Source organism: Capra hircus, chromosome 1 (genome assembly GCF_001704415.2).
Source record: "Capra hircus breed San Clemente chromosome 1, ASM170441v1, whole genome shotgun sequence".
NCBI lineage: Eukaryota > Metazoa > Chordata > Mammalia > Artiodactyla > Bovidae > Capra > Capra hircus.
The window spans coordinates 120,529,681-120,548,329 of NC_030808.1; the positions used below are offsets into that span (position 1 = coordinate 120,529,681).

The window sequence follows — 18,649 nt, forward strand, 5'->3', positions numbered from 1 at the left end:
ATGATGCCTTTTGCCTGTACCCACTGGCCCCACTTTCGTGGCTCTCCCCTAACACGATGAATTACCGATGCTCATTGGCACCCCTTCCTTGTCTCAAGAGAAGAAAGGCAGATTCTAATAAGTTTCCAGGTTGTGCTCCCGGCTGGAGATTCAGTGCCCAGGCTGGGGTGAGGAGACAAGTCAGGAGCAACCATTTGGAGGAAACCAAGCCGAGAATTTTCAGGGCTTTTAGATCCCAGGGTTGGCAAGAATCTGAGGTCCAGGGGCCCAGGGACAGCTCCTAGATTCTCTTACCCCTCCTTCAGTGAGATGACTGGCTTGCTAAGTGGGGTCAGAGTTTGAACCAAAGAAGATATTTACCCAGGTTCGGTGCACAGGCTGGTGATGGAGCTGCTACAGGAGCAGCCTAAGGTCAGTTCCAGTTGCCTGCCTGAAGTCCAGCCTCTGAAACATTTGTTTGCGTGCCTTTGAGTTTATAATGCACAAAGGACTGCCAGGACTGGGGGTAGAAGTGACCCAAGCCTCTCAAAGGGAGGGCTCGGGCAGCATTGTGGGTGGACAGAGGTCTCTAGGGAAACTCACACCCATTTCCCTCTGAAGCAAAAAAGTAAATTCTATTAGTTCCAACCAACCAGGACTTTTCCTGTGCCAGACATCCTGCCATGAGGAAATTTTAGAGCAAGGACTCCCAGCATGCCGCCCTTCTGTAGGAATGCGAAGTTGGGCTTCCTTTCTTTCCTGATCTGTGCGGGAAGGAGCTTATTACCTTTGGGGACAGATGCCTTTTGGTTAGAAAGAATTGAAAATAAATAAAACACTCTGGGAAAAGGTGAGTCTAACCCCCTACCCCCACCCCTCAGACTTGAACCTAGAAAAGAAGGGAGAGGAAAGGGTGAAAACACCTAAGCCAGTTCAAGCCCGGGTTGGGGATTGAAGGCTAGAGAAAGAGATCTTTGAGGACAGAGAACTGGAAAGCCTTTGAGATAGCAGAGCCCCACTTGGATTTGGCCTGTGGTTCAACAAGTTAAACAACTGCTTGTTCTGTGGGCTGGAGTGTCAAGACAGGCAGACGTCCTCATTGACAGAGAGCTTGCTGTGTTTGTCCAGCCTGAGAACTTTTCAATGACTGTTTGTCTTTCTAGTCCAAATTGAGGGTTGGGGCTGGGTGAATCGCCTGTTTGGCTGTTCCACTGCTTTCAGCCTTGCCTGACAGATGCAAAGATTCCCCAGGATGGGTTTAAGTCTTTAAGATGGCCAAAGACTGGGTAGCTGTATCCACAAAGTGAATCTGATAAGGAATGCGAATATTTTGGGGGTGGGGTGGGTTATTTCTGAGCTTCTTGAGTAAAAAATGTGGACAGCCAGGACCAAATGATAGAAAACATCTCCCCGAAATCTGATGAATTTTACATGAACTTTGAAAAACCAACAGCTACGGCTTCCAAATGGGTGAGGAGGTGCAAGCCATATGAGGTTTAGGGATTCCACATCACCTTGGGCATAACAGGAGCTACGCACCTGCAAAAAACTCCCTCTCCTATCAGTTTCAACACTTACAACTCAATTTTAACCTGCTCACCTCCCAAAGGACACCCAGCCTGCCTTCTCACTAAACTTAATTAATTAATAAGTTTAAAGAAAATGATGGGGGCTTCTCAGATTTAAAAAATTTCAGTTTCTGGTATGAGACATGTTTGAACGTTGGCTGATGGAAAGGGTGCGTAACTCTGTTTGCAAAGAGACCCACAAATAAGTTACATATAAAAATCTAGTTGGAAAATGATGTTTTCTTAATATTTTTCATCACCCAGGATATATTATTTTGCTGTAAAGAGGGATAGTTCTCAGCAGAATTCTTTCACTTCCAAATTTGAAAATATTCAAAGAAACAATGAAAAGCTCTTCAGACCAGCACTTTCTTTCACTCATACATTCAGTCCACACAGCCTTGCCATACAAATGTGTTAGGAAATCATTTAACTAGTGACTGTCTTTTCTTCCCAAACAGGCTCAAAGTCAGAAAATGAGATCCAAGACTTCTTTGGTGATGAGGAAACGAATACGGCTTTACCGAAACGCCCTGAAAGAGTCGAGTAAGTTAGTATCCTCATTTGAATATTAGTGTGCTGAAGTTATTTTTAAGTCGGAAGTAGGTTACTTTTGTATGTTTTTGTTGTTTTTGTTGTTGATTTTTGGTTATGCTGGTTGTGAGTTTGGGGTGTTTCTTGAGTTTCAGTGAAACTTAAAACAACACCTTAGTGTTTGATGCATTTGCATACAAATCAACAACACAACTTTCCACCAGCAACCAGCTAATCCCCCTGAATGTCTACTCATCTGGACGTTCTAGAATTAATATTTGACGACTCTCTCATTGAAACAACAACCCCTGACCTTCTGCAGTTCCACTGTCACATTATTCTATGACATATTCATCTTGAATTCATTTCCGGACGATTTGATTGGAATGAGGTTTGACATGTATTGGCTTCCATGAAAGGAGCAGACTTTGATCTTGGTGATGGGGTTTACATGATATGCATCATCTTTACCAGGGACACCAGCCTTCTGCAATGTGGCAGCCACGATGTTCCCACAATGTGGTGTCTGAACGGGAAGTGACTGACAGCCGCTCTGTCAGGAATACCTTCATTGTGAAGAATTTAATTTAATATTCCATTTAGAATAAGCATATGATTTAGGGTTGAGAGTTTCCCCTTTCAGGCATCTAGTCTGCCTCATTTCAACTACACTACCAGCTGAGGTTGCCTCCAATACCAACAGCTGCCTTGTTGGTAGGAAAAGCAACCTTCTTAACAAAAGCTAAATGGACAACTTATGAAATGACTCTCTTCTATTATTTTGGGAGGATTTGATGGCAGAATTCTCTAGAGAAATGTGGTTATTATGTAAATTCCATTGTTTTAATTCCTCAGTGCTGTTCTGGAAGATCCTTTAACCATGTTTACTAATCATTTGTCAAAAGATGGTTTGTTTGGAAATTAAATTTTATCCAAGCATGTTTTCTTTCATAGGCACTTCCACTAATGATAATTAAACCCCAAACTTCCATAGCAGAGGGGAGGAGTATCTTCCTTTATCTTCACAATCCTGATAGATCTCACCTCCTCTTATACTGTGATCATGGACCCATAGAAGGCTTCAGGGGCTTAAGGTATTTTTCCCACCCTTAAGACTAGAGACAGCTTCTCACTCTAGGAATCTTGAATTCTGTCTGTGAATAACCTATGAAAGGATTTGCCCCCCTGCTTTGGGTGTGACCCTAGCTAGAAACAGAGAAGAAAAGATTAAACCAGTGACTGCAGACCGAGATGCAGAATATTCAGCCAACAAAGTTAGTGCTTTGGCCAGGCTCTGTGCAGTGGCCCTCAGGTTTTGGGATCCTGGCTTTCAACATAACCTGCAAGAGATCATCACTTAGCATTGATGAAAAGATCAAAATAGAAAAAATAGCCCGGCTATTGACTGTACATCTCTCTCTCTTTTTTTTTTCTAAGGAAGAGAAATTAGACCTTTGCCCACTTAAGCCAGTGATGTGAGGAGCTATGGCAGATGGTAGGGTCACCAAATATGTTTCTATCCAGCAGGACTAGAAAATCACTTTAATATGATGTTGCTTTATCATGGCTGGAGTAAACCATGCTTAGGGCATGATTCTGAGCTCTGGAAGGATGTTTGGAGTCTGGTGGTGGAACTTGCTCCGAACAGGCTCCTATGAAAATCCCCAGTGCTTCTTGAAACTCTGCTGAAGACCTCTGAGCTGCAGAATGTATCTTTTTTCCTTCTGTATATTAAGCAGAAATGTGGACTCAACAATGCTATACTCCCCAGCATGGTTAGTAGACTGCTTCAGTCAAGCATTTGGTATTTGGGGTAAGTGTGGTGAGATAACTTTCTGAAAGAAAAATTCTGAGCATTACTGAGGGACACCACTACTCAACCTGCCCAATCAATAGTCAATGGAACCTGGAATCCTTGCTTCCTGAAAGACTCAGAGAAAGAGACTTGAAAACTAAAATATGCCTCCCTGATTTCGGTGCCCCATCTGTCATCTATGACTAGCTGGATACTGCTTTGGGGTTTATTTCAGAGAATCACCCTGAAGACCCTTATGTAATCACCCCAAATGTCCCTCTTTATAAATAATAGTGAGTAAAATGGATTTTTTCCCTCCCTATATCTATCCCTGGGGAAATGTCCCTCTGGGAGAATGCATGGTCCCATTCTGTGTTTAGCCAATCAAAGTGTGAACCAAGGCACTTGCAAAGATTAAGCAACCTTAGTGATCTTGGGTCAACTGACCCCTGACTTCTCAAGAAGCATCTACCCAGGATGCATCCAGATGTTTTCAGTGCTTCAAGAGAAGGCTGCATCTGGGAAGGAGCTCCATGGGGCCGAGTTACTGTCCATGAATTTGGCTGAATCAAATGCATCTGCCCTTTCACTGTTGGCACAAAAAATCATACACATGTTCAAAGCTTTTCAAGGGTAAAATTATTAAGAGACACTGTGTGGTATAGTTATAGTCTATGTATGTAAAACCTGGCTTCTTATCCCTGACTTCTGTGGAAGTGCTTAGAATTCCAGGGGAAGAAGTGTCCACAAACTCAGATGGTCAAAAGGGAAAAAAAAAAAGCATCTTTATTTTCACCACCTTCTAATGGAATATTATATGCTATGAGTGTGGGCAACAAACACAGGATTATTAAAGTCCACTAGCTTCACCAGGTTTCCAAAAGAGTCCGCAACCAAAGACCAACCTGAATACTCCTGTTCTGTGCTGTTATTCAAAGCTTTTGACACGGATGGGGTCACAGCGCCTATACTAAGTGGTTCCTCTTTGTGCAAATCAGTTTTAATGGAAGCCAAAGTAGATGGTTAGTTTGACAGACAACCTGAACATTAGGTTGTAGATCACCTACTTTTGGATGGGAAAGAAAATCTAATAATTTAATTGCTGGACTACTGCAGCAGTGCCCCTACACTTAGGCCTGAATGCTACAGGATGATCTAAGTTCTATGGTGGTAAATGGTTAGGAGAAAGAGCCTTTGGGCCAGAGGTCCCAAAAAGGAAAACACCGGTTTTGTTTTTGGACTATGTGTTTTCAGAACCCATCATGGGTTCGTGGGTTTGCCTAGACCACTGTACCATTCAAAAGACACCTTCTCGGTGGGACGCCTTGAAACCAGCGCTTTGTGGAAGGGAAAATGGGGGGCGGGCATACGGAAAGGAGGCACCTGTGGGCAGAGGGGATAAAATCCGGCAAGGGAGAGTGTGGGAGAGGGTGAAATCTCGGGAAAGGAGACAAATCCTCCGAGTCTAGCCTCAGCACTACTGGGTGGAAGCCCTTGGTTTCAGAGCAGAAGGGGTCCGGCTGTCAAACGCTCTCCTTCAGCTTCTTTTTTTTTGTAATGCTAACGCAGCATCTATTGGTAGCTTGCTTAAGCTTTTCCGGCCAGAGTAGCAGAAAGACCTGGACTTGTCAAAGCCGAGGGAAATCGTTGTGGAAGTTAATCCCTCACCAAATTGCGGCCCTAAGCAAGGAACAATGCATTAAATGAATAAAGTCTCAAAGACTCTGCCAACCATTATTCATAAGTTAATTATTTTAAAAAATTTAAAAGAAATCCTTCTTGACTGACCAGGAAATGTTTAAGAATAGTCCTTGCTGCTGAGGTTGGCTGAGACAACTCAGTCAACTCCATCAGGGTCCCCTGTAACATGTCCAAACTCCTCACCCCCTCCTAGGCGAGCCGGGTATTTTACCCAATCCTTAAAACTTCTCTTAAGTCTTTCACTGCTTTGAGGACGCTTTCTGTGGCCGCCGGGGAGGCCCGAGAGAACTTAGGTTGGCATTTTCGGCTACTGAGTGCAAGGCCGGCTTGAAGGCAAGCAGCCCTTTAAATCGCCGGGTGCTGCAGCCGGCCCCAACCGGTCGGCACAAACAAAGAGCCGCTCCCCACCCTCCCCCCGCCCCCGTTGAGGCCTCACTCGGCTGGGCAGGGAATGAAGAGTGAAGGCTTCTTCCACCGCCGACTTCCCACCCCAAGACAGCGGAACCCGCAGCTTGGGAGGGCATCCGGGGAGAGGAGGCCGCGGCCGGCCGTGGCTCTCACAGCCCGGCCGGAAAACGTGCCCTTGGCTCTAGGAAAGCTAGTAGAGGACAGACTCCGACCGCGGGCAACAAGTGGCCTGAGGGCGCTCAGAGTGGAAGTGATTCTTAAGTCTCCTTTCCCAGGGGCTCCGTCTGGCGGCTGCGTACCTAGTTCAGGACCGCAAACGAACCGAGGGAAGAGACCTGTGGTCAAGGACCCGCCCTCTTCGCTGCGCTCCCCTCGCCTTTGTCTTTGTGGCCCATTGACCCGCGGCTCGCTGTGATTTGCGACGGGGAGGAAGGATCCTTAGGCCCTCTCCGGAGGGCGGCGTGGGTTCGAAACCAGCCTCTCCTAGGTCATCACCGTCTCTGGCCCATTCCTGGGGCTCGGTTCCGGGCCCGATTCTAGAGTTCGCCCGTCTCTAAGCGTTCCAGGCACCCGGGAAGAGGGGCCGACAAGGCTAAACGGGAAAAATATGGAGTGGAGGGAAGAGAGAGGAGGAACGGAGAAGAAAGGATCTAAGTAGTAAGGCGAAGTGTGGTCAGAAGGCTCGTGGAATTGAGAGCGAGAGCTGGAGAAAGAGCTAGAGAGAGAGAGCTGAGCGACACGAGCAAATTCGGAGAAAGCGAGAAAACAAAATTAGGGGCAAGGGCTGCTAGCCCGGGAGCTCCCCTGCTCTCGGCCTCCTAATCTGCAGCCGCCTTTCCTCCCAGGATCCCTGGCCCTCGCCTCCTCCCGACACCTGGGACCAGCTGCCGAAGCAGGCCGCAGTCCCCGCGCGCCGGCGGTGGCAGAGTTGGGGGCTCCGGGCCGCCAGGAGGACATGACGCACGTCGCAAAGCCCCCTCCCCGAAATCTTCGTGACTAGAGGCAAAACCCAGCCTCGTTCGCTTCCGAGAGCGCGGAGGCCGAGCAGATCTGCCTAGCTTTCGGGAGCGAAGGGGGAGGGGGCTCACGAATAGAGAAAAGAATCCGTGCCCGGGTCAAAGCGCATGAGCAGTAGGGGCGCGAGATGGGGGGTGGGGAGGGGAGCGCCAGCAGTTGTGACTCTGTACGTGTGTGTATGTGTGTGAGTCCCCCGTGCGGAGAGACCTGTCATCGCTGACGTCGGACCGGGCCGCGGGCCAATGGGCGACCTAGGCGATTGTTCCTCTCGGCGGGCCCGGGCCACGGCCCCGAATCTCTATTCACTTCCTCACGCGCCCCGCTGCCGCCTCTGTAGTGTAAGGCATTTCAAGTAGACATTAAAGACCGAAAGAGAGAGGAAGGGAAAAAAAAAGTCACAACCCAAAACTTGGGGGGCGGGGGGGGGGAGAACTTTGCAGAAGTTGTTTGTGATTGTTCTCTCCCCTCCGCGCTTTTAGGTGACGGTGGCGTGAGTGCCCCGACCCAAGGAGCTCCAGGGAGCCCCGGCCGGGATGCAGCAAGCCTCCTTCTCTCAGCCGATCTGGGCGCTAAAATTCGTATATATGGCCGGGGCGCTTGGGCACCACCGCCACTTACAACATCGCCACTTCTCCCACCTCCACTCCCCCGGGGAGCTGACCGCCAAAGCGCACTCGGAGCGGCCGGTCGGACCCCTTTGGAGCAGAGCCCGGGGACCCCCAGCAACCCACAGACTCAGCTTTGCGCACCCCACTACCCCTTCCATCTACCCCGCTGCCACAATCACTCTCCTGCTCGTGAAGCCGCAGGGGGCTCTACGAAACAGCCGCCCAGCCGAACCGCGGTGGCGGCGCTTGCCCCGCGTTGTCCACCCTGGTCGCAACCGCTGCCATCTGACTCTCGGTCCCGGCGTTGACCGCAGAGGCCGTGGTGTGGCTGGGCTGGGCCTGCCCCCTGGGGCCCGGTAGAACGCTCAGCCCACGCCACACGTTCTCATTCGCACTATTTGTCTCAACAACAGGTAGCAGTTCCGGACACCATGGCCCCCAGCTCGCTGCCGCCTCCAGCCCCTCGGTGTTCCCGGGCCTTCACGAGCAGCCTCCCCAGGCCTCCCCTAGCGGCGCTCTGAATGGACTCCTGCGTCTGGGGCTCCCCGGAGACATGTACGCGCGACCTGAACCCTTCCCGCTGGGACCTGTGTCCCGCAGCGACGCCCTGGCAGCTGCCGCAGCCCTGCACAGCTACGGGGGCATGAACCTGACCATGAACCTCGCCGCGCCGCACGGTCCCGGCGCCTTCTTCCGCTACATGCGCCAGCCCATCAAACAGGAGCTCATCTGCAAGTGGCTGGCGGCCGACGGCCCCATGCCCCCGCGCCTTTGCTCCAAAACTTTCAGCACCATGCACGAGTTGGTCACGCACGTCACCGTGGAGCACGTCGGAGGCCCTGAGCAGGCCAACCACATCTGCTTCTGGGAGGAGTGTCCGCGCCAGGGCAAGCCCTTTAAAGCCAAATACAAACTTGTAAATCACATCCGCGTGCACACGGGCGAGAAGCCCTTCCCCTGTCCTTTCCCGGGGTGTGGGAAAGTCTTTGCTAGATCAGAAAATCTCAAAATACACAAAAGAACTCACACAGGTCAGTATTCGGCACTGTCTGTTTCGTGCGGACCTTCTGGGGGAAAAGGGGCCTTCGAGCTGGATTTCCTCAAGTTCCACCTGGGGGGAGGAGGAATATTTTGGTGTTTCCATGAGCCACGTTCATAAAATATTAATTATCCCCTTCTATTAGAATCGCAGAAGTTTCCCGAGGCTGTGTGCGGGAAGGATAGTGTGAGATTTCTGCTGGGGGGGGGGGAGGGTGCTTGAGTTTCTGTGTGTGCAAATGTGTGGTCCCTGCTTATCGAGTTTTATATTAAGGTATTCTGAAGGGCACTGTTCATCAGAGTCGTAAAGACTTAGGAACAATTTGTTTTCCTGGTCCCTTTGGAATTGTGTGGGGAGTACTCTCCAGTGGTCAGCCTGACAACCTGACTGCCACCTGGACTGAAAGCTCACCAGGCGCTTGGTGCCTTCTTTAGGATTTGGGAGTCTCATGGGCTAACTTTGCCTCTATTTTGAAGCCTTGGCCACCCATACTCCGGATGTTTCACAGACCCTTTTGCTTTAGCAGAGACCCAAGGAGACTCATCTGCCTTAAATGTCATTTACTGAGCTGTTAAGTGAAATGGGGACATGTGTCAACAACATCTGTTAGTTCTAGTTAACAGAAAGAAAAGGAGCAAGCTCAAGAGCCTGAAAAGTTGAACTCCACTGGCCAGAAGCATCTCTAATTAATGCAATTGCAAGGAGAAAGTTTTCACACTTCCCAGAAAAGCCTGTGAAGTTATATTAATTAGTTTAGCAGCCAGTGTTTTCGCTCTCCTTAGCTAGGGTTTTCTTGTCCTGCTTCCTCAAAGTTTATGAAGTCAACATCTACCCTCCTCCATTTTGGGGGCCGGAGAAGGGCACGTATGGGAGAGACAGAAAGGATGAAATAAGTTTCAGCTTAGTGCCCCTTTCTACTCTCTGGCACTCTGACTTACCTCTATTCTTGGTGGAAACATCAGCAATTATCAAAGAATTCCCCCAAGCTGGCACTACCCAGGAAAAAAAGCTTGCTAAGATCCCACTTTCTCCCCCCAAACCCTGCAGCTTTGGGGAAGGTCTTCGTCAGGACACTGGCACACTCGGAGGCAAGAAAAGTCCACTGTTAAGTCTCCTACTTTATTTCCGGAAACGTACGGTTTATCCGAGCCGTTTCCAGGATCCACCCCCCGCCACAATCTCGTGCAAGAGTTTTGTTCCCCGCCCCCTCCGATTTTTATCCAGGGGAAGAAGGAGAGAAGTGAGACCCAGATCGCCGCCCTCAGGCTAGCTATTCTTGGAGCTGGCGACCCGCACCGCGAAGGTAGACTCGAGTCCTGAGCCAGAGAAGGAACTCATTTTTAATGACAGGGGGTTTTAAACAAACAAACTTTTACTGCTCTTTGTCGGCCTACTGTTTGAAGTCCGTGAAGCAGAAAATGGTTAAATTCTCAGTGCAATCGACCTACAGCAGAGAAGCAAGTTCAGTGCGCCCGAGCTGGCTCAGGTTTGCGTCTATTCAGAACACAATTCTAAGTGCATCCTTTCCCTTTCTACTGGCAGTCCTGATTCATTATCAAGGAGTTAAAATTTTTTTTCTGTACAGAGCTTCTGCCTTGGCGTTTCCCTCAAACCCTCCTCCTAAGTAATGAAAAGAGGAGAAACAACAACAACAACAAAATGTTTCTGAAATGGCAATAGACCTCACTACAAATTATTCATGAAGACAGTTCTCGATTCAACAGGAAAATAATTGCCTTTTCAAATATTAATGGCGTTTCATTTCCTTGAGTCGCGGAAGCGGCAATCAGGAGCCGCTTTCTTGGGAGTTGAGATTTTCTAGGATCCGAATGCCGGGCCCGGCTTCAGAAGCAGCGGCTCCGAGCCCACTCCGACAGCTTTCTCTTCGCGGTGGTCACAGCGATCTCGGAACAATGGTGCTGCCGCGAGGGAGACTCGGGCCGGCTGCCCGGCGCCCTTCCCCGGATCCCTGGGCCGGTGGCTCGCCCTACTTTCCCAGGCTGACGGTTGAGGGAGGCAGGGCTGGGATCCAAGGCAGAGAAGAGACCACGCCGGGGCTGATGCTCGGACAGGCCGGCCAGCCACAAATGCGAGAAAATGGCGCGAGCCGAACCGCCCCGCCGCTGCCCAACTTTGTCGGCGGGCCTGGCGCCGGGCCGGGGAAGGAGGGCTCTCTCGGCGGCTGAGCCTCTGGGAGGAGACTGCCGGCCTTTCAGGACTCAGCCTCAGGCCCAGGCTGCTCTGGGCGGGCTGCAGGACCCCGGCCCAACCCTGCTTCCCCACATCTATCCACCCACCCACCCAGGGCGTAGCGCCCAGATCTGGTGGGAGGGAGAGGGCGGGAGGCTGCGTGTTGGGTGTAGGGGCGGGGTAGGATGGGGTGTGCAGAGTTAGGCGAGGAGTCCGGGGCTCCTCCTGCTGCTGGGGAGAGGCCGGGAGGACGCCGGGGCGCGGCCTCACCTGGCCTCCCCTGGGCCTGCGAACTACCAGCCTGCCCGTATCACCTTCAGTGCGCTGCTTTTTTCGCCTCAGTACCTCGTCTGGGACGAAATCATTGTTTCTGTTTTATGTGAATGTTCAACAAAGTGCTCACAAGATGGGCTGGGGAGGGAAGCAATATTGGGGGTTGCAATCAACCTCAAATTCTATTTCTCCTCTGTTGTCTTAGCAAATCTTGCTTTCTTTTGCAGGCTCTGAATTACATGGTTTTTGTAAGTGATTTTAGAAGGAAAAGATGGAAGAAAGGGAGGAAGAAAAGTTTTAGTTTTGCAGATGCTAACAGGGAGCAGAAGGGAGAAAAGGAGAGGCATATCGGGACACTGGTTTATTCTGCATCGTTCTACTTTTTTTAAAAAAATAAAATTATACAAGTGTACCGAGAAACGGCAGACGCCAGCACTGTCCAGTGTTTCCACTGGACTAACAATACTCCTGCAGTGTGAACTCGCAGCGGCCGCGCGGTGAGGGGGCCCTGGGCTTCTAACCCGCTGCCTGGCGGAGACGAGGGTTGTACGCAAACCTCTGGTTCAGCCTAAGCCCACGGGATTCGGGAACAGGGGCTTTGTTTATTCAAACCTGCCCCAAAGCACTCATCTCTCCTGGAAGCGGCGGGAGAAGGACCACAAAGGCAAACAGTCCTCCAGCCGTGCATCTCTTCCTCCTTAGCCAGACTCTTGGTAGCCTCTCCCTCAACCCAGGGAGCCCGACAGCCTCTATCTGTTTAAAGCGCCCGGACATTTCTTCCCCTCCTTCCCGCAGCATCTGCAGCTCCAGCAGAAACCTGAGCTTCCGGATTCTTGGGGTCCTTTCCTCCCCCAGACGCTAGCGAATCCAGCGGGCTGTGAGCTCCCAGACTGGGGCTCGATTCGCGGCCAGTATTTCCACCCTAACGCGCTCTCGCGCCTTCCCGCGGCTCTACAGGGCATCGCACCGCGGAGCAGGCTGAGCCCTCCCGGGTCTACCCTGGCTGCCCGCTTGCCCTCCGGTCCACCAAGCCAGGCCTGGCCTGACCGCAGCAGCTGCGCTCATCCTGAAGCCGCCGCGACCAAGGGTGGGATTACTGGAAAGGCCATAGATCCTGCTTGGCCCGGGCAGAATCTGCCTTGCTGGTTTCTCTGCTCAGGCCCGGGAGACCGGACCGTGGGCCGTGGGTGGTCTGTGGAGGCTGCTCGACCTCTCACAGTCAGTTTGGACTGGGAGAGACGGCTGCCCGAGGCACAGTCTCCAGGAGGCCGCTGGAGCAGCGTAATAAAATATTATTGCCTGCGCGCGTATCTGGAGGGATCCGGGACAGTTTAGGCAAGATTTGAAGAATGCTGCTAAATGTTTGCCCTCGGGGGGTAAAGGGGAAGGGGGAGGGGGCTCCATTTCCCGTAAAAATCGCGTCTGAAGTGAATCATTTCTCAGAATACCTTTCCCTGCAACACGAGTCCACATTAGGCACACGCCGTGTGCATCAGCTGCGCATCCTGAAATTATTCCATCGTCTTGGCGTTTGCACAAAACCTACTTTAGGAAACAATGTGGGCCAGAACTGGATGTGTGCGGGGTGGACCACTGGGCGGGGAGCAGGGGGCGAGCAGAGACGCTTGGCTGGAACAGCAACTTTAAATTGAGCAGATGCGAGCTCCTCAGTCAACTCTATTCTCCGAGCAAAGGTGCTTCTGGCTCCGAGTAGAGAAAATTTGGAGGAAAACAACCGGAGTGGATCGGGATGTTCCAAGGAAGGCAACTCGACTAAGATGGAGCCTTTGTCGCTCCTCCTCCCTCCCCTCCCCCCAGGCCCAGGCGGGAGAGGGGGAGGGCTGGAGGCTTGCAGGAGAGCTCCGGGGGCGCGCTCCGAGTGGGGGAAAGGGGGTGCCGGGCCTGCTGCACTGGGGAAAAAGGTTTCTGAATTTTTTGGTGTGGCCCTTTTCCCCAAAATGGAAGAGAAACTGGGAAAGGGTAACGATGTTACCCACGCGCACTAATGTCTCTGTTGTCTCCACCAGGGGAGAAGCCCTTCAGGTGCGAGTTCGAGGGCTGCGAACGGCGCTTTGCCAACAGCAGCGACCGCAAGAAGCACTCGCACGTTCACACGAGTGACAAGCCCTACACGTGCAAAGTGCGCGGCTGCGACAAGTGCTACACGCACCCCAGCTCGCTGCGCAAGCACATGAAAGTGCACGGGCGCTCGCCGCCGCCGCCCAGCTCTGGCTACGACTCGGCCACGCCGTCTGCCCTCGTGTCGCCCTCGTCGGACTTCGGTCGCGAGCCCCCGGCGGCCTCCTCGGCGGCGGTGGCGGCGCGGGGCGCCGACCTGAGCGAATGGTACGTGTGTCAGGGCGCGGGCCCCGCAGCGGCTGCCCCCGCGGCGCCCCCAAGCCCCGCGCCACCGCTTGGCCCCGCCGCTATCGCCGCCGCCGCCGCCTGTGCTAAGGTTGCTGCTGTGGGTGCTGCTTCCGCGTCCACTGACTGGCAGGTGTAGGTTGGGTTACTGGGGCTTGAAGAGAGAGTGAGGAAGTAAGCGAGGAAAGCAGGAAGGGAAGAAGGTCACCACTAATAGGGGGTAGAGCTCACCGAATCTGCTGATATAATGTACATTGTCTCAAAATATCTATATGGTACCTACATGGATTCTGCAGTCACATCCAGCACCCTACCCACCCACCCAGATGCCCTCGACTGTATTGCGTGAAGCCAGGGTTGGGGTAAGGTAAATAGAGAAAGAGGCAGAAGGTTAAAAAAACAAACAAACATCTTAGGAGAGTTTCTGCGCAATCTTGGCAACTGCAGGTGGCAAAAGTAAGCCCTGTGTGGTTCACAGAATGGGAAATGTTTTCCTCGAGGCCTGGGCCTCTCCAACTGCGACCCTTTCTCCCTTCCCAGTTTCCAGTCGGAGCCTCCTCGGAATTCCTACGCGGGAAGATGGCAGAGGAAACTCATGAGCCATTATCTTCCCTCCTGTTTTCTTCCTCTTTTGCCTCCCTACACTTCCCCTCCCCCTGCTGTTCAAGTCCCAGATCGAAAATTTTCCAGCCACTTCTGTAAAGGACACGATAGGGAAGTGGGGGGTAGGGGTGTGGGAGGGGGAGGTTAAGCACCTTCCCTGCGGACTAGATGCCCCTCCTCCAAAGACTGGCCCAGGCACACTGTCTGCGGACTTGTCTGCGGCTGCGGTATGCATTATATACCGGGGGTAGGAAAGAAGTCCCAACACAGAAAATACAAAAGAAAGTGTGCTAAAGGGGCTTTGGGATTCAATGCTCTGAGGACTCCACAGACCAGTCACGCTGTCCTCACGTCCCACCTTGGTCCAGGAGCTGCCTGTGGAATCTTGTGGGTGCTTGGCGGTTTGGGATGCAGAGTGGACCAATGACGTCACTGAGCCTAGGCCTCCACAGCAAAGGGATCCCGCCTAGGCTACAGTGTCTGGGTGAATCGCGGCAATTCTGTGATCGTCTTTGTCAAAAATCACACAATGTTGGTTTTGTTTAAAAAGGGGCGGGAGGGGACGCGTGGGACAAGAGACAAACTGCAAGAATAAATATTTTGAAGGCAAACACCCAATGGGTCTAGATTGAATGTGTATTTGATGTGCTGGGTACCAAATCCCCTGAAAAAGAACCAGATGTTGGGGGCAGGGAAAAGGAAAAGTCTGCAATTGTTGCCAAGGGGGAGGAAAGATCAGGGCCTGGTTCCCAATCAGTTACCCTCTGAAGGGAAGGATGGTGCTGTCTCAAAATTCTTGCCAAGATTTGGGGGGAGGGGCAGATAAAAAAGACTGGGAAAAGTTTTGGTAGACCCATCCCAGGCCCTTAAGAATTTGGAGATAAGTAGAGGTGTGATACTCCTACCTATGGGGAACTCCCAAAGAGCTCAGTTAAAAAGCTGGACACAGCAAACTAGCCCAGATTCTCCCACTCTGTTGGCTTTTCTTCTGTTCTTCCTCTTCAGACACCATTGGAAGATTGTCACTCCTGCCCCATCGCCATACACGTCCATCAGATAAATAACGTCCTAACTGGAGAGGGACTGTTTTCATTACCTCTAATAAAAACCAGAATCTTCCAAATACATCTCTAGTGAATCCGCCCTTGTGGAAGGGGCTCTGCAGTCCTCTTCCCGCCCTGCCCCCACTACAACAGGGCCCAGAGGCCGTCTGGCCAAGGGCTGGAGGTCGGCTGCAAACGGTTCTCTCCCATCCAGCAATTCCCGCCCCGCCGCCAAGGTGCAGGGGACATCTGGGGAACTTGCTTCTGAAGATGTTAAAAAATGTCACAGTCTCCAAAGAGGACTCCTTTCTTTCTCTTGCTTTTCTAGGCCCCATTTTTCCTTCCACCCCCATGCAAAATAATGAAATAAAATAAAAAATGCGTAGTCGATCACTAATCGCCTTTAATTTTTCATTTGCTTGTTACAGATGTCCACCGCGTTGCTCGCAAGGTAATCTCGCCCGGCGCAGCTGAGCGCCCGCATCTCGCGCCTGCGACATCAAAGGGGCCGCGCACAAAGCAATGTTTCTTCGCCACGGTGCATCTTCATGGTAAGTTAGGATTTCTATGGCAATGGGCAAGTCGCACTGAAATCCTGAAAGGCCGAGCCTGGAGCCCGTCCAGGCTTTTCATTAAGGACATAATATTTACGTCTAACAGGCCTTTTTTCTTGTGTATACAAGTATATATTTTTGTTTGACGCGGACTAAATCATTTTCATTTAATTTCCGGTAAACAAAACCCACGCGAATGGGCACTTGTTCCCGATCATAATAAAAATGGATAATAATGTGAGGGAAGAAAAGGGCCGCTTGAATCGCCGCTCAGCCCCCTTTGTTTCTGCTTTCTGCGGTGATCAGAGGGCGCATTTGGGTTTGATGGCGAGTTTCTAAAGGCGAGGAAATGGTTTGTAAGAGGGGAAAGAAAAGGAGAAAGGTCTAATCAAACTCGGGTTGTTCAAAGAGTCGGGTTTTGGGGTTGAAAGTGTGAGTTTGACGATGCATCAGCATGCTGCGTTAGGCTCGCCATGGAAATACGCGCGGGGAGCGGCCGCTTCAAAGGCGGCACACTTCACTGCAGACACTCTATTAAGATACATTTGCGCTGACCTTTGCTTTCACGCCATTTAATACTGTCACTGTGCTCTCCAGTATATACTTCCTCCTTAGGACCTGCCTCGCCAGCGTTTAGGGGTTCACCTTGCACTCTGATGCGGGGGAGGGGCGCTTGACACCAGGGACGCTTTCAGGAAAGGGAGGAGCCGGACTCCGTGCATCTTGACTGCGCCCTGAAGAGGCTCCAGGGTCAGGAGTAAATAACTTTAGGGCAAGCTCGGAAGCTTAACAAATGAGCATCCCCAGCTCGGTTTTGTGCCAAGCAGCTCTCCGCCTCTGGAGCAGGTTGGAGGCCTGAATTTAAATGGGACTTGGGGGAAGGAGCAGGAACCGCCCTGGATGAGTCTGGGGAGTTCAGACTGTGCCTTTGGGACATTTCACCCTGGCCCCCAGCACAGCTGATTCGGCCTCTCTGTCGGAAAAGTTTCTCACACACACCCAAACTTGTTTCTCCCCAGGGTAGGTGGTAGGGAACCCCTCAGGCCTGGCTGGCCTGGGCACAGATTCAAGAGCCCAAGGCCAAGGGGATAGGGAAGATGGAAGGAAAGTTAGAAGTCCATGTTCTCTTAATTGTCTTGTTGTTTATTTTATCCAAGTACCCCAGTGAATAGGGGAAAAATAAACACGGTGGAAAAAAAAAAAAATCAAACAGTGGAGTCTTCTTTAGTGCCAGTCCTTGTGGTTGAATAAAAAGGATGGTCCGCTTTCTATTCAGCTGAGAAATCTTTGAAGTGGGAGTTATTATCTGAGACATTCCTCCTTGTCGTCCTAACAACGCTGATGAAACGTAAAAGGTTCTTTGTCAGCGATTTGTTCTCCTCTCTGTCAAACTCCCTCTGCCCCGGTTAGTTTCAAACCGTTTCTAAAGAGATAAAATCTAACTTCTTAAAAAAAAAAATACATGCACACTACACTAACTGGTAACTTAGGGCTAAGTCCTGCCAAAGGGAAAACAAAAGCATTGCAGCGACATCAGGTCCAGAGCCTGTGGAGGTGTGCAGATGTTGAGGGGGCTCTTTGCCCAGGCTCTGGGACACGAAGGAAAGAATGCAGAGACAGTGCAGGCAGAGGGTAGACACCCTAAGCCCACACTGTGGGTCTGCTTCTCTCTTTGCTGCTCTGCACTCAATCAGTCCAAGTCAGGTCACCTGGGGACCCCTCAAGCTCCCACTATTCTTGTTCCCTGTCCTTGGAACCTAAAGCTGCAGCGGAGCAATTGTTCATATTTCCTGCTCCTTCAAAGACAATCTCAGCTAAAAATAGACCCATTGTGTGTTTCTTCCACTAGCAGCTATCAGCAAGCCCTTTCTGCCATTAGTAGAAAGAAGAGGGGCTTGAGGGAGAGAGACATTTTTATAATTTCCTGTTTTCTTCAGCATCTTGGCAATTGGAGTTCACAAGGTCGTCGACCCCAAAGTGCATGCAAACGTCCCGCTCCCCCATCCACATGTGCAGTCCTTCATTTCATATTGTGCCCAGGAAAAAGAGAGAAACTTTTACCCAGTCCAGCTTTCCGCAGACATTTTCATGTGGTTTTAAAGGTGTTTTACAAAAAGGAGGATGTTCCAGCCTCCCTACCCCCGTGTGTGCTGACTAAATGATTTGTAAAGAAGTTTCCCCAAGCTGTAACCCATGCTGTTATTATAGTTGCTACAAAATGTTGTCTCTTATATTGATTTTTATTTGTTTACTGAAGGTCCCCACATGTTTGTTTATATTGCTAATTTATGGGAAAATGTAATGATTGTAATGAATGTGAATTATACAGACAGGCAAATGTTTTGTGATCGTAATTTACTCACACAAGAAAGCCTGGCTGAAACCTTAGACTATTTGGTACCCTCTCTACCCACACTGTTAGTGATTTATCATCTGTCCCCTTAGCATCCTTAAATTATGAACTAACTTGAAAGGAAAAAAGTTGTTATGTATTTCACTGAAAGTGATTGTTGAATGAAAATATAGTTGAAACCTGTGGTTTAATCTGCTGTAAATATGTAAAAATGAATTAAACCCATGATTCCTTTTCCCTCCAAAGATTTTTGTGTACATGGAGATACACTTCCCTATTTTCTTTGGAAATAAACGATGTGATGTTCCCCTTTCCCTTTGAAATTCGAGTGTCCTGTTATTGCTTCGTCGTCTTGGGAGAGATTTGGGGCCCGCCCAGCAGCATCCCTTCTTTTCCCTGCCATCCGTCACGACTTCCAGATACATCTCCAAAGTCTTGTCGATCGGAGCAGCAAAAACAGAAGGACCCACCAAAGCAGCCCTTCTTAAAGAAGACTTCTGTCGCCCCCAATTTCACCCCAGTAACATTGGCACTCATTAACTGGTTTCCATCGCGGAAGGGGAAAAGGTAGGCCGATGCTTTCAGTGTGTTCTTGGCAGGGGCTGTCTTGCAATTGTACC

At 50.7% G+C, this 18,649-nt stretch overlaps 1 protein-coding gene across 1 annotated transcript; it reads left to right on the plus strand.

Annotated features, from left to right (window-relative positions):
• Positions 589–18,348, plus strand: ZIC4 (Zic family member 4). Its single transcript, XM_018049149.1, is given in 6 exon segments — positions 589–807; positions 809–829; positions 2,009–2,093; positions 8,024–8,641; positions 13,140–13,458; positions 15,551–18,348. Coding segments are annotated over 6 exon segments (1,158 nt in total). The 5' UTR covers positions 589–693; the 3' UTR covers positions 15,552–18,348.